Source organism: Drosophila takahashii, chromosome X, assembly GCF_030179915.1.
Source record: "Drosophila takahashii strain IR98-3 E-12201 chromosome X, DtakHiC1v2, whole genome shotgun sequence".
In the NCBI taxonomy this organism is placed as follows: Eukaryota; Metazoa; Arthropoda; class Insecta; order Diptera; family Drosophilidae; genus Drosophila; species Drosophila takahashii.
This window is the reverse complement of record NC_091683.1, coordinates 23,846,411-23,859,449: the sequence shown is the minus strand read 5'-3', so window position 1 is coordinate 23,859,449 and position 13,039 is coordinate 23,846,411. Positions and strand designations below refer to the sequence as shown.

Here is a 13,039-nt window from a genome sequence, read left to right as displayed (position 1 = left end):
TCAAAACGATAGCAATATTATTTTTATTTGTTTTTTAAACAATTTAATATTTATAATTAATTAAGTAATCAAAAATTAAATTTGGGTATATAAACTAAACAATACTAACATTTTAAAACCTAAACATGGTAGCGTATTATAAGTATGTCTAATTACCAATACTTTTTAGCCCTAAATATACATTCAAATTAAAAGTTCCGTTAAATAACTGGTGAAAATTCTCATCCCTAGCGTTGCCAGACGCCGCGAATCGATGACTATCGAACCTATCGCTGCGCGGCATGTGCAACACTGCGTTTTTCTGCTGCCCCCTTTTGGCTGTTGTTTCGTGTGTTGACCAATAAATTTTTCGCATATTTTCCCAACTTTTCAATTACCGAACCGCAAGAGGCGCCAACGCAGACCGTCGCAGGCCAGCTGACCGAGTAATTAGCGAGTTTTTGGCCAAGTCAACTGGATCAGTCGCAGGAGCAGGAGCAGGATCTCGACCACAGATCGCCAGGAATCGACATTTGCATTGCAGTGGAGCGGTGAACAGTTCAAGTGAAAGCGAGAGAGCGACATCGAGATAGACAGACGGCGCGAGAGAGAGAGCGAGCGAGAGAGCAAGTGAAATCCTTTCCAGAAATCGCGAATCCGAATCCGAATCCCTGGCCCAGCAACTTGAGACATCGTTTGTTTGTGCAACGTTGTGTAAACAAGCGGAACATCGGAAATCCAGATCGGCATCCCGAAAACACACACACACACATCTACATCTATAGCCACATATCCACACAGATTGTGGGTGCACTTTTCCAGTTGGCCAATCTTATCCAGCAATTAAAAATGGCCGCTGCCGCTGCGAGCGCAGTGAATGCAGTGAACGACTGCTTCAGCATCGGATCCACAGTCGTCTGTACGACCTGTTTCAACGAGGAGGTGGAGGGCGAGGTGCTGGCCTTCGATCACAACACAAAGATGCTTATCCTGAGTATCCTTTTTGAAAAAGAAACTGTTAATAAGCTAGAAATACCCCGCTGGACACCGGCACACCTGCTAGCCAGGTGAAAGTGCCCCCTGGCCACTTTCCCCCCGCTTTATATAACGTTTAGGGATCATTTTCACCTATCCACATATCACTGAATTCCCCTTTAATTTATCACTAAAATATCCAGAGTGCCTAACTTTGTTATAAACCAAAGAATTATACATTTCTTTAGGTTTTTTGCTGAAAACAACAAACTAAGGATAAACCTAGCTACTATTATTATTTCATCATTTTTGGATTATGTTGCACTAAACTTAAATACATGTTTTTTCGATCCCATTGATTATAACGAATAATTATCACCAATTCTAATATTTAACATATATTGAGCTAAACTTTATTATTATTTCATCATTTTTGGATTATTTTTTATCGATGCAATTGATTTTTATAATGATTAATGTGCACTAATTTTATCTTTATTTATTTTCATAATTATTTCATAAACATTTAAACATTTTATTATAAGCCGCATAAATTAATCCAATTTACCTGCCTACTTGGTTCTCCGTACATCGACTGTCTATGCCCTGCCCCTCTTCTCGCCTTTCTTTTGCCATATAGAATGCCGATCCAAGTCCACGGAGGAGCTGAGTGATATCTACGCGATGAACCTCTCGCTGTGCAGCAACGTGCAGGTGGTCAAGGAGTGCAATGGCAACTTTGACGATCCGCAAAAGCTCAACCTGGAACAGGTAGGCAGTGAATACTCTTTCCATACCGAAAGCACATCTAAATTTTCTCCCACACGGCATACAGGTGAAAATGCGCCTGCGAAAAACAGTAGAGCGAAGACAAGACTACTTGAAGTCCAAGAACGCAGATGTCAGTCCAGAGGCACAAGAGCTTTATAGAGCGATAGCCAAACAATACGGGGTAATGACCGCTCGAACTCACCGAATAACTATATTTATTTCCCTTTCTTATGGTACAGTACAATGAAGTCTCCTGGCAAGGACTTAACATACAGATCCTCAACGAAGTCACCATCTCGCCGCCGTACCGAGTGGACAACGTGGTGTCCAGCTCGAACAACGAAACTTCGTGCAACTACATCAAGCGCATCGTAAGTAGTTGCAAACCCAGAACTTCGGTTGAGATAGTCAAGAACCCTTTAAAGTTTAGCTAAACACGATCTGGGTTTCAAATTATTTTCTAGGCAGCGAAATTTAAATTTTACGGAATAAGAATAAGGTTCAAAATCGCATAGATTTGAAACAATTTCTTCGGAATTATATTTAGTTTTTTTTTTAAATTATAATCACTAGATGTTAAAATTAAGGGGAATTTTTAACAAAGCTTAGAAGGAATTTTTTAAAGAAATATTGGTTTAGGTTATGATGAACTTCGGTTGAGATACTCAAGAACCCTTTAAAGTTAAGCTAAGCAGTACAATCTGGGTTTCAAATTATTTTCTATGCATCGAAGCTTTTTATTAATTTTACGGAATAAGAAAAAGGCTCAAAATCGTATAGATTTAAAACAAATTCTTTGGAATTATATTTAGTTTTTTCAAAAAATTTAATCAATAAATATTAAAATTAAGGGACATTTTTAACACAGCCAGCGTCCTTTGGCAAGCCTGCGGTTTAGGTTATGATTATAAAATGACTTTGGAAACAGCGATAAGTTATGCGGTTTTTAAATCTAAATTCTAGAACAAAATTTACAAATTATAGAAGTGAGCTGTTTGTACCAATTAGAAAGCTAATCACCTTATCCTTTCGCATCTCCAGATCAAACAGTTCTTCAATACGAGGCCATCGCCGGTTCCAGAAAGCGGAGCTGCTGCCAGCACCTCGTCACCATCGGTGTCTCCCACGTCCTCATCTCTTGCATCTGGATCGCCGGTTCCCGCAAACTAATAATAAAGAGAAAACAAAAAATACACAAACAAAACAACACAAAAACAAAAAACAGAAATGTGCTTCAAAAAGGACATCCCATTTGTTTGTTATCTTTTTTGGGGGCTAAGGGCAGATATATAAGAAATTATTTTTTTTTTGGCGTTTTTCGATCATATAGGATGAATCCTGAAAAGGTATTTTGAAGCATTTAAAGAAGGGATTTCCTTGATTAACTTTAAATAAAAGTAAAATTCTTTTTCAACGAAGTAATTGGCTTGAAATTAGCTAAATGTCAACACTCTCCATTGGGCTAGAAAACCGCTAGGCGACAGCACTGGCCGGCTTTGGCGAATGTCGATAACCGATAGACAGACCACTGTGAATGGCTGTTTGGTGGCCAAACGCAAAAGCCGCATTTTTTAATCTATTTTAGCAAATAAACAAGCAAATAACAGCCAACTGCCATGGAGGATGTGCAAAAGCACAGCGTGCACACCCTGATATTCCGTTCCCTGAAGCGCACCCACGACCTGTTCGTCTCGAACCAGGGAAATCTGCCGGAGATCGACGAGCGACTGTGAGTATCCGGGATCCCGAAGATTCCCCCAGCTAATCCTTGGATTTCTCGGCACAGGGAGAAGCTGCGGCGGTCCATCAAGGCCAAGGACAGCTATGGACTGGTTCTGGACAAGGCGGTGAAGATGGGGGAGGCGAGGAAGGGAGCCGGCGGCCAAATGCCGGGCGACAAGCTATTGGCCATCACAGAAGGTTCACCCGAAGGTTCATCCAGCGCCGTGGTCAAGTACAATCCCGGTGGCGGCCGGATAACGGAGAAGACAGCACCGCTGGTCACCGGCACACACACATCCCTGGTGCGCGCCTCGCTGGCCGGCAATTCCGGGGACAAGGGCGCCAATGGCGGCGCCAGCAATCTGCAGCTGATACCCAAGAAGGCGCCGACCATACCGAAGCCCAAGTGGCACGCCCCCTGGAAGCTGTCGCGCGTCATCTCCGGCCATTTGGGCTGGGTGCGCTGCATAGCCGTGGAGCCGGGCAACGAGTGGTTCGCCACGGGGGCCGGCGATCGGGTCATCAAGATCTGGGACCTGGCCAGCGGCAAGCTGAAGCTATCGCTCACCGGCCATGTGAGCACGGTGCGCGGCGTGGCCGTCAGCTCGAAGCATCCGTATCTGTTCAGCTGCGGCGAGGATCGGCAGGTCAAGTGCTGGGATCTGGAGTACAACAAGGTGATACGACACTACCACGGCCATCTGTCCGCCGTCTACTCGCTGGCCCTGCATCCCACCATCGATGTGCTGGCCACCTCGGGCCGCGACTCCACGGCGCGCATCTGGGACATGCGGACCAAGGCGAATGTGCACACGCTGACGGGCCACACGAACACGGTGGCCAGCGTGGTTGCCCAGGCCACGAATCCCCAGATCATCACCGGCTCCCACGACTCCACCGTGCGGCTGTGGGATTTGGCCGCCGGCAAGAGCGTCTGCACGCTGACCAACCACAAGAAATCCGTGCGCAGCATCGTCCTGCATCCGTCGCTCTACATGTTCGCCTCCGCCTCGCCGGACAACATCAAGCAGTGGCGCTGTCCGGAGGGCAACTTTGTGCAGAACATCTCCGGCCACACGGCCATTGTCAACTGCATGGCGGCCAACAATGATGGCGTCCTCGTTTCGGGCGGCGACAACGGCACCATGTTCTTCTGGGACTGGCGCACCGGCTACAATTTCCAGCGCTTCCAGGCGCCCGTCCAGCCGGGCTCCATGGACAGCGAGGCGGGCATATTCGCCATGTGCTTCGACCAATCGGGCACCAGGCTAATCACCGCCGAGGCGGACAAGACGATCAAGGTGTACAAGGAGGACGACGAGGCCAGCGAGGAGTCGCACCCGGTTAACTGGCGGCCCGAGCTGCTCAAGCGACGCAAATTCTAGGCACCTAGTTTCTAAGCTACCGTAGACTATGATTTTCCAAACGATTTCATTAAACAAATACTTTAAAGACGCTCTCGACTTGCAACGTTTTTCATGAGTACGGGTAAATTTATTTAGATCTGAGTAATCTTACATTTCAAGGTAAAAGATTGTTTATCAACTTTTTAGATCATCTAAAATTATGATTATGTTGAAAATCATTAGAGATCTACTCCTAGGCTAAATTTACTAAATTTTATGAGTTCCAACAAAATACCTCGACTTTAATTATTTGAAATAACGTACAATTATCAATTTAATAAATGTTTCTTCTATAATTTATATATATTTCCCCACGCAAAAATATGAAATAAACTCAACCATTACTGATATAATACATTGAAAATATAGAACACCGTTTTGAGTAAGAGGTTAACTTTATATAGCCAATAAAAAAAGGTTAGACTAAGGTTTTCAAATCGAAAAACTTCAACTAGACATGTAAATAATATACATATTTATATAAACATATATGACTTCTTTTATAAATCAAAAACACAAAAATGTAAGTTTCCAGGCCCAAGAAGAAATGAAATGAAATGCACACATTTCAGTTGAATTCTTGGTATTTTATTCGTTTTTTGTTGGTTTTCTTTTTTTTTGTACACATAAATAATTTGAATTATTTGCTGCATAAATAATAATAGCATATAGTAATATATTATTAAAATATTTTTTGTTGTGGGCTCTTCTCATTTGATTGGTTTTTGTTTTGTTTTGTTTTGCTTTTGAATCGGATCTCGGTTTTTTCGCTATAGTTAACAAAGAAAAAGCACTAAACTGTGTATTATAGTAATTTATTATTTAATATTATGTTGTCTAGTCCTTTGCATACATTTTTATCATTTCATGTTTAAAAATCACAAATAATTGTTTGAAACAAATCTTATATTTTTCATCTCCGTCTTCCGTCTCTTTCGATCTGCTGCTCGAATATATCAACTGTATCTGTATCCGTCCCTTTCTTTGTCTCGTTTAGCGCAACTTGATGACTTTTTGTTTAAATCGTTTGTTTCTTCCTTGTTTAAAGTTATACTTGTTACTTAGTTGCGTTTATTTGTTTACAGCTCTCTCTCTCGTATATTTTATATTTATATATATATATGTATCTTTTGTTGGTTTTGTTTAGTTTAGGTTCTTCCTTTGTTTTCTTGTTTTGGGTTTTTTGTTTTTTGTTTTTCTGTTTCGCCCTTCACTTTTTGATGTGTTTTTTAATGGGCAACTTGCAACGAACACTTATTTACATTTAGACAAAAAGTAACCGATTCGCTTCATTTCGAATTCACTTCTGCCTGCGATTAAACAATTATCGATTAAGAATATTATAGCATAAAAAATACACACACACGTAAAAGCCTAAGCCTAAATTGAAGTTACTTTAACTTTAGTTCAAGCGATAAGTCAGTAGAACTCTGGGTGACTGGACTCGATGCGAAAGTTGATACTCTGGTCAGGATTTGTGGCATGCGGAAACGGAAACGTAAACCGCATATAGAAATCGGGAAGGAGCTGGTGGCCAGTTCTGCTGGGTTAATAAATAACTACATTTGACTTAGCGGTTAGATTACAAAAAAATAAACAGTTTGTATTTAAATTAAGCGGGGTAAGTTCTTCTTTGTTTTTTTTTTTCCGTGTGTGTGATCGGGGCTCCAACGAAGGTGCGTGGAAATGCGACGTCGAGAGCTGCTTCACTGTTACAATTTGGGTGGACTTTTGGCCGCCAATCATCCATCATCCATTCCTTTTGCCGTTGTTCCATTTCACAATACTTCCCGGGGTCGTTCTCTCGTCCGCACGTTGAGCTTGTTGAGCCTGGGGAAACCACATTTAGCTTAGCCTGCCGGCGAGAGAGCGATCCTTAAATCCTTTGACCCCTTCTTTTCCGACAACAAAAAAAATAACAGACTTCTGCTGCTGCTGCTGCTGCTCCTCTAACGAAACCCCCTAGTTGTAAATCTTGATGGCCTTCTCGGAAAAGTTGAGCGAGCTGCGCTTGCGCGACTTGTTGATGTGATCCAGGCCGAAGAAGGGCAGCTGGCCGGTGGTCCAGGAGCGATAGACCTCCAGGTCGACGGGCGTGTTGTCGTTCACATCCGAATTGTGGCCCATGGTGATGACGGAGAACTTGTAGTTCTCCCACTCCTTGTCGGGCACATTCAGGCGCCGCTGGATGCGCTGCTTCAGTGCGCCGTACGGCTCACCCTGGCGCGCCTTGGTGAGGAAGGGCACGCCGAACGAGTTGTACAGCTCCTTGCTGAAGTGCGCCACTGGGATGAGGAACTCGTTCTCCGCCAGCTGCATCTCCTCCGCCGGCACCTCCTCGATGCGATAAGTCTTCTGGGCGCCCTGCGTGGTCGTGATCGACTCGCTGGTCTTCAGCAGCGTGTCCAGCGGTATGTCGTCCTTGCAGACCGCCACGATCTTGTGGTTGCTGACCTTCATCAGGCGCAGCTTGCGGCGGCTGTTCTCCGCGAACGTTATCTTCTTGGCCGCCTCCTCCAGCAGGCCCTTCACCGTGTCGTTCTTGTTCGGGTACAGCACCAGCTCCTTCTCGTCCTTCAGGTCGCCGCTCACCCAGACGCACTTGAACTGCTTCTTGTTGTCCAGCTCGTGGATGCTGAGCGAGAGGCGCTGGTAGAAGATCCGCTTGGGCGTGCTCTGTTTGGTGTACGACACCAGGTCCTTGATGGTGCCCTAGAAAATATATAAATTTAGCCTTTTAGAAAGTTGTTCTTTAGCTTCATTTATAAAGATAACTAAATTTTTGTGGAAAGAAGAGCTAAAATGCAATGAGAAATACCAACAATGATTATTAATTGGATGTATAACGACTACTTTTCATATATATTATCTAAAATGTCTAACTTATTGCAATTAATAAATATGAAATATAAATGAAATGGCTTTATTTTAAGTTACACTTGGCTGGAACCCCTTGGATGTGTTCCCAAATAAATCGAATACTTCAAAAGTTAATCACTTAAAACGTATATCTACAAACTTAAGGTATATTTCATATAAATTGTTTAAATTTCTAACTAATTGCACTTAATAAATATGAAATATAAATAAAGCCCTTGGATGTGTTTACAAATAAATCGAATACTTCAAGTGTTAATCACTTAAAACTTATTTCTACAAACTTAAGGTATATTTCATATATATTATTTAAATTCCTAACTAATTGCAGTTAATAAATATGAAATATAAATGAAATAGCTTTATTTTAATTCACACTTGGCTTGAAGCCCTTGAATGTGTTTACAAATATTAAAAAAAAACCTTTTCTACAAACTTTAGATATTTTTAATATATATTATTTAAATTCCTAACTAATTGCACTTAATAAATATGAAACATAAATAAAATGGCTTTATTTTAATTTACACTTGGCTTAAATATAAAAAAAACCTATTTCAACAAACTTTAGATATTTTTAATATATATTATTTAAGTTTCTAACTTATTGCAGTTAATATTTATGAAATATAAATGAAATGGCTTTATTTTAAGTTGCACTTGGCTGGAACCCCTTGGATGTGTTCCCAAATAAATCGAATACTTCAAAAGTTAATCACTTAAAACGTATATCTACAAACTTAAGGTATATTTCATATATATTGTTTAAATTCCTAACTAATTGCACTTAATAAATATGAAATATAAATAAAGCCCTTGGATGTGTTTACAAATAAATCGAATACTTTAAGTGTTAATCACTTAAAACTTATTTCTACAAACTTAAGGTATATTTCATATATATTATTTAAATCCTAACTAATTGCAGCTTAATTTCAAGTGGCACTTGGCTTGAAGCCCTTGGATGTGTTTACGAATATGCAACAAAAAAACCTATTTCTACAAACTTTAGGTATTTTTAATATATATTATTTAAATTCCTAACTAATTGCAGTTAATAAATATGAAATTTAAAGGAAATGGCTTAATTTTAAGTTGAAACTTAGCTTGAAACCCTTGGATGTGTTTACAAATATACAAGAATAAACCCATTTCCACAAACTGTAGGCATAATTCAATGATCTGCTCTCACCTTGAACGTATAGGGCACCGCATTGCCCGCCGTCTCCTTGTAGTTGTTGATGCACATGAAGAACTGCAGCTTCTGGGGATCGGTGTTCAGGCGCTCGGCCACCGCGTTGGTGAGCTGCTCGTAGTTGTAGCGATTGGACAGCTCCAGCGTGAAGTCCGGCTCATTGGGGTTGCACTTGTCGCTGAAGATGATCTCGATGCGGTAGACGAGATCGAGGAAGTAGTCCTCCACCGTGGGCAGGTCCAGCTTGGCGTCGACGCTCTCGCGCTCGAAGATGAGGATGTGGCCCTGCAGGTGGTCCTGCGGTATGAAGAGCACGCTCTCAATGGGCTCGCCCAGATTGACCAGCTTCTTGTCGGCGTACTCGTCGTAGATGGTCAGCTCGGTTTCCGGATCGAAGCCCAGCTTCCGGTTGACCTCGGGCACCAGATCGCTCAGCCGGCGGCTATGCGGCTGCTGGGTGCATCCGATGTAGTTGAGCCGCTTGTTCCGCGCATCGTAGTACTTGAGGAACAGCAAGACTTCGGTTTTGGGATTGAACGACGGCAGGGGACCGGGCACATTCGGCCAGGCCAGCTCCAGCCAGATGACCCAGGGCTTCTGGGACGTCGGTATCTGCTCGATGGTGCGCGACGCCTCCGCCTCGAAGTCAAAGTGCAAGAACTTTTGCGTCTGGGCGGTGCACATGTTCCAGATGCGCATCCGGTCGCGCGTCACGCCGAAGCCCTTGACAAACATGTCGACCAGCTCGTCGACGGTCTGATTTTGCTTGATCCTGAAGATCCGCGGATGGGCCTTCTCCAGATCGAAGAGCCGCCGCTTGTGCTGGTCCTCGAAGTACTCCTCGAGGATCACGTGCACGGAGACATAGAGATTGGCCTCGCTGCGCTCCTTGCGGCGCGCCATCTCGATGCGCTTCTCCAGGTCCAGCCGCTCCACCAGATCGCTCGAGATCTCGTTCTCCGGTATGTCGCCCAAAACACGCTCCAGCTCCGACTGGCGGATGTAGACCAGCATGTAGGCGTTGCTGCACTTGGCATGGAACGAGATCTCGTCGTCCATGCCGCCGTAGTTCTGTTCGATGGCCTCCTGCTTGCGGCAACTGGAGACGACGTCGTCGTCGAACTTGAACCAACGGCCGTCGGCCTTGGGATTGATGAAGACCACGTAGTGGCCGCCGTGGTTGTCGCCGGAGTGAACCAGCACCGCGTGCAGGACGTAGTCCGCCGACGTTTTCTCGCTCTCGGCCAGATAGCGATCCAGATTGATCTGCTCGTAGAACTCGAAGCGATCGTTGTACTTGATCGAGCTGTCCGTGATGGGATCGTACTGGAAACGCATCAGATGGAGATGCAGAACGGGCGGGAATGATGTGAAGATGACGCCCTTGCTGGCCTCCTGCGAGCAGACAGAAATTACAATTAACAGGTCTCTAAATTTTCCAATAATCAGCACAATAATCTCACCTGAAGGCCGTGCACACCAGCATCGTACTTGTTGTCGCCCTCCAGGGTCTCGGAGGCCACGTAATCCTGGAAGGACTCGTAGATGTTCTTCTTGTCCTTGATATTCAGCTGAATGTCGTAGAACGTCTCGTAGCGCGTGCTGTTGTAGTCGACGTTCTTGCACTTGATATACGACGACATCTTGCCCTCGAACAGCCCCGGAATGGTGCCCTCCAACGTGGTGCCCTTCATCTTCGACTCCAGCTTGTCCAGGAGCACGCGCAGAAACTCCTGGACGTCGTGCTGCATGAACGAGTCGAGCGTCTCCCAGCCAAAGGACTTGGTTAGCTTCTTGGTGCCGACGGGACGGTCGCCGAACTGCAGTTCGTGGAAGACCCGCTGCAGCGACAGACCCACCGACTTGGTGCTATCATCCGCCTCCGTGGGTATGCGATAGACGGACAGCCGCAGGGAGTTGGTGAAGTACAGTGTCTGCAGCAGGGAGTTCATGTAGCAGGTGGCGCCCTGATTCTTCAGACCCACATAGCCGGTATGCTTCTTCGAGTCCCACAAAACGCCGTGCGGGGCATCGGCAATGACATGGACCTCCAGGGTGATGCTATTATTATGCACATAGCTCTTCTCGGCATCCTGCAGCTCCTGCCAGGTGATGAAGTTCGAGTAGCCGTAGTCGTTCTCCTTCGAGTAGAACAGATGCTTGATGCGGGCCCGGGTGAAGGGCTGTGCCTCCGGCTTGTGGCACTTCAACCGCAGCTCGGCAATGGCATTGCACGACCAGGTGGGCGAGTCGTTCTCCCCGTTGCACTGCAGGAAGAAGCCCAGCGCCCGGTCATTCGGTATGACCATGATCTTCCAGGGCAGCATGCGCACATAGACGGGCGGCGATAGCCTCTGCGACTTCAGTTGGCCCACATTCTCGACGGTGAAGGAGAAGGTGGTCTCCGAGCGGAACTGATCCTCCTTGGACTCCTCGTCCATGCCCATGGCCTCGGCCTCCTGGCCAAACGATGTGGAGCTGCTGTCGGCCAGCAGCTGCTGGGGCGGCACATTGCCGTTCTCGCTGGGCAACTGGGTGACTGCGCCGACGGCGTGCAGTTGTGGCTGGATAAGATTCTTGAATTTGGGCAGCTGTGGCGGCGAATTCTGCTGCGCTGTCTGTAGTTGCTGCTGCTGCTGCTGCTGCTGGAGGTCACTGGTGAGGATCTCAACCTCTTGGGTGTCCTGGGTGTCCATGGCTTCGATAGACTGGTCTGTTTCTATTTCCATTTTACTCGGCACTTGAATGGTGCTGAAATGGCAAGTGGGAAATTGGAAATCCTCTCTCTTTCCTTCCTTCCTTCCTTCCCACTATCGCTCTCTCTCGCTTGCAACGCTGGGCTGGAAAACAAATTCTGTAACAAACAAATGTCAAAATGCACACCCACACACAGCCAACCCCACATGCATAATGTTCAGCCTTTTCTTGTTGTTGTTGTTTTGTACAATGACTGGATGAAAAGTTGTGTTCTTTTTTTTTTGTTTTATGCAATTTGTTGCGGCCAGCGGCAGAGGAAGAAGAAGCAGCAGCAGCTTTAAATGCGTCGCCGCTTCTTCTTCCCACACGCACACACAACGCACAAGCACATGCAATTTTTTCTTCTCCTCTTTTTTCGCACATATGTATGTATGTACCTATGTGTGTGTATGAAGCTTACCTTGCTAACCGTGCTTGCTGTCAATAAATATAAATAAATATATTTTCGGCCCGCTCGCTCTCCGCTCCCGTTTCAAAAATCGGGGGTGGGCGCTGGGTGGAGGATACTGGTGCTGGTGGGCGGGCGGCGGCAAGGCGAGGGCGTTTAAATCGAAAACCGTGCCGTTGTACCGAACTAAAACTGAAACTGAAGCTGAAGCTCTGGCAAAAACTTATTTTCCTCCTCTTCGTATTTTTTTGCGGTATGCGTATGCTGCTTGCTTTCTTTCCAACAATACAATATTACAAATACACTTCAATTTATGGCATTTGTATGGGTGTGTGCGTTTTTCGTCCGCTTTTAAGCTGTCGGTGTGTGCGTTTCCCGTCGCCTTTTGGCTAGCCCAGCAATCGTGTATGCCGAAAACACAAATTTTGTTAAATCAGATCTTAAATCGTGTGAATTTAAAAACAAACAGCTCTGACGTATTTCACACGGCACTGCATCGTCGCCAGGTATCAATTAATATTTTCACACACACATACACATGCAGCAGCCCGTGCAGCTGTCAAAAAAAACGATAACGGCAGCACATGTTATCGGCGCCAGCAACGCTGCGCCTCACGGCCGTCACACGGCTATCGATAGCAGTTGGGCTGGCGGGAAAATAGCCAAAAGGAGCTGAAATTTGGCTATTAAATTGTCACGAGCAGGCGCAGCAGGCATTTAGCGGGAAAGCTTACTTTTTCCAAGGAATTAGCTCCATTCTTGGGAATTGGCTCAGTTCTCGGAATAAGGATTGTGCTTACGTATGTCAAGATACTGACTCTACACTTGGAACTACAGGTACGTATTTATTCGAAAATATAGTTATCTAACTATATAAAGCCTCAAATAATTTTCTAGTATATAAGACATTAAAAATTTTATGGATTTTATACCTTTTATAAAAACATAATATTTAATGCAAAACATAAT

At 44.8% G+C, this 13,039-nt stretch overlaps 3 protein-coding genes across 4 annotated transcripts; 2 read left to right on the top strand and 1 right to left on the bottom strand.

The window, feature by feature from the left end:
• Positions 1–175: 175 nt before the first annotated feature.
• Lsm12a (LSM12 homolog a) lies at positions 176–2,969 on the top strand. Its single transcript, XM_017144229.3, has 5 exons — positions 176–973; positions 1,595–1,725; positions 1,790–1,906; positions 1,965–2,096; positions 2,767–2,969. The coding sequence occupies exons 1-5, from the start codon at positions 829–831 to the stop codon at positions 2,893–2,895; spliced, it is 654 nt and encodes a 217-aa protein (XP_016999718.1). The 5' UTR covers positions 176–828; the 3' UTR covers positions 2,896–2,969.
• A 271-nt stretch (positions 2,970–3,240) lies between these two features.
• Tango4 (transport and golgi organization 4) lies at positions 3,241–4,910 on the top strand. Its single transcript, XM_017144209.3, has 2 exons — positions 3,241–3,454; positions 3,512–4,910. The coding sequence occupies exons 1-2, from the start codon at positions 3,342–3,344 to the stop codon at positions 4,830–4,832; spliced, it is 1,434 nt and encodes a 477-aa protein (XP_016999698.1). The 5' UTR covers positions 3,241–3,341; the 3' UTR covers positions 4,833–4,910.
• Positions 4,911–5,652: 742 nt separating this feature from the next.
• On the bottom strand, positions 5,653–12,633 carry Usp7 (Ubiquitin-specific protease 7). 2 transcript variants are annotated; one of them, XM_017144208.3, is made up of 4 exons: positions 12,083–12,633; positions 10,389–11,779; positions 8,923–10,320; positions 5,653–7,565 (listed from the first exon to the last, which is right to left on the bottom strand). In XM_017144208.3, exons 2-4 carry the CDS (start codon positions 11,652–11,654, stop codon positions 6,816–6,818), a joined length of 3,414 nt encoding a protein of 1,137 aa, XP_016999697.2. In that variant the 5' UTR covers positions 11,655–11,779; positions 12,083–12,633; the 3' UTR covers positions 5,653–6,815. The 2 variants fall into 2 exon arrangements, with proteins under 2 accessions (XP_016999697.2, XP_016999696.2); XM_017144207.3 differs by having other exon boundaries at positions 10,389–11,765.
• Positions 12,634–13,039: the final 406 nt, after the last annotated feature.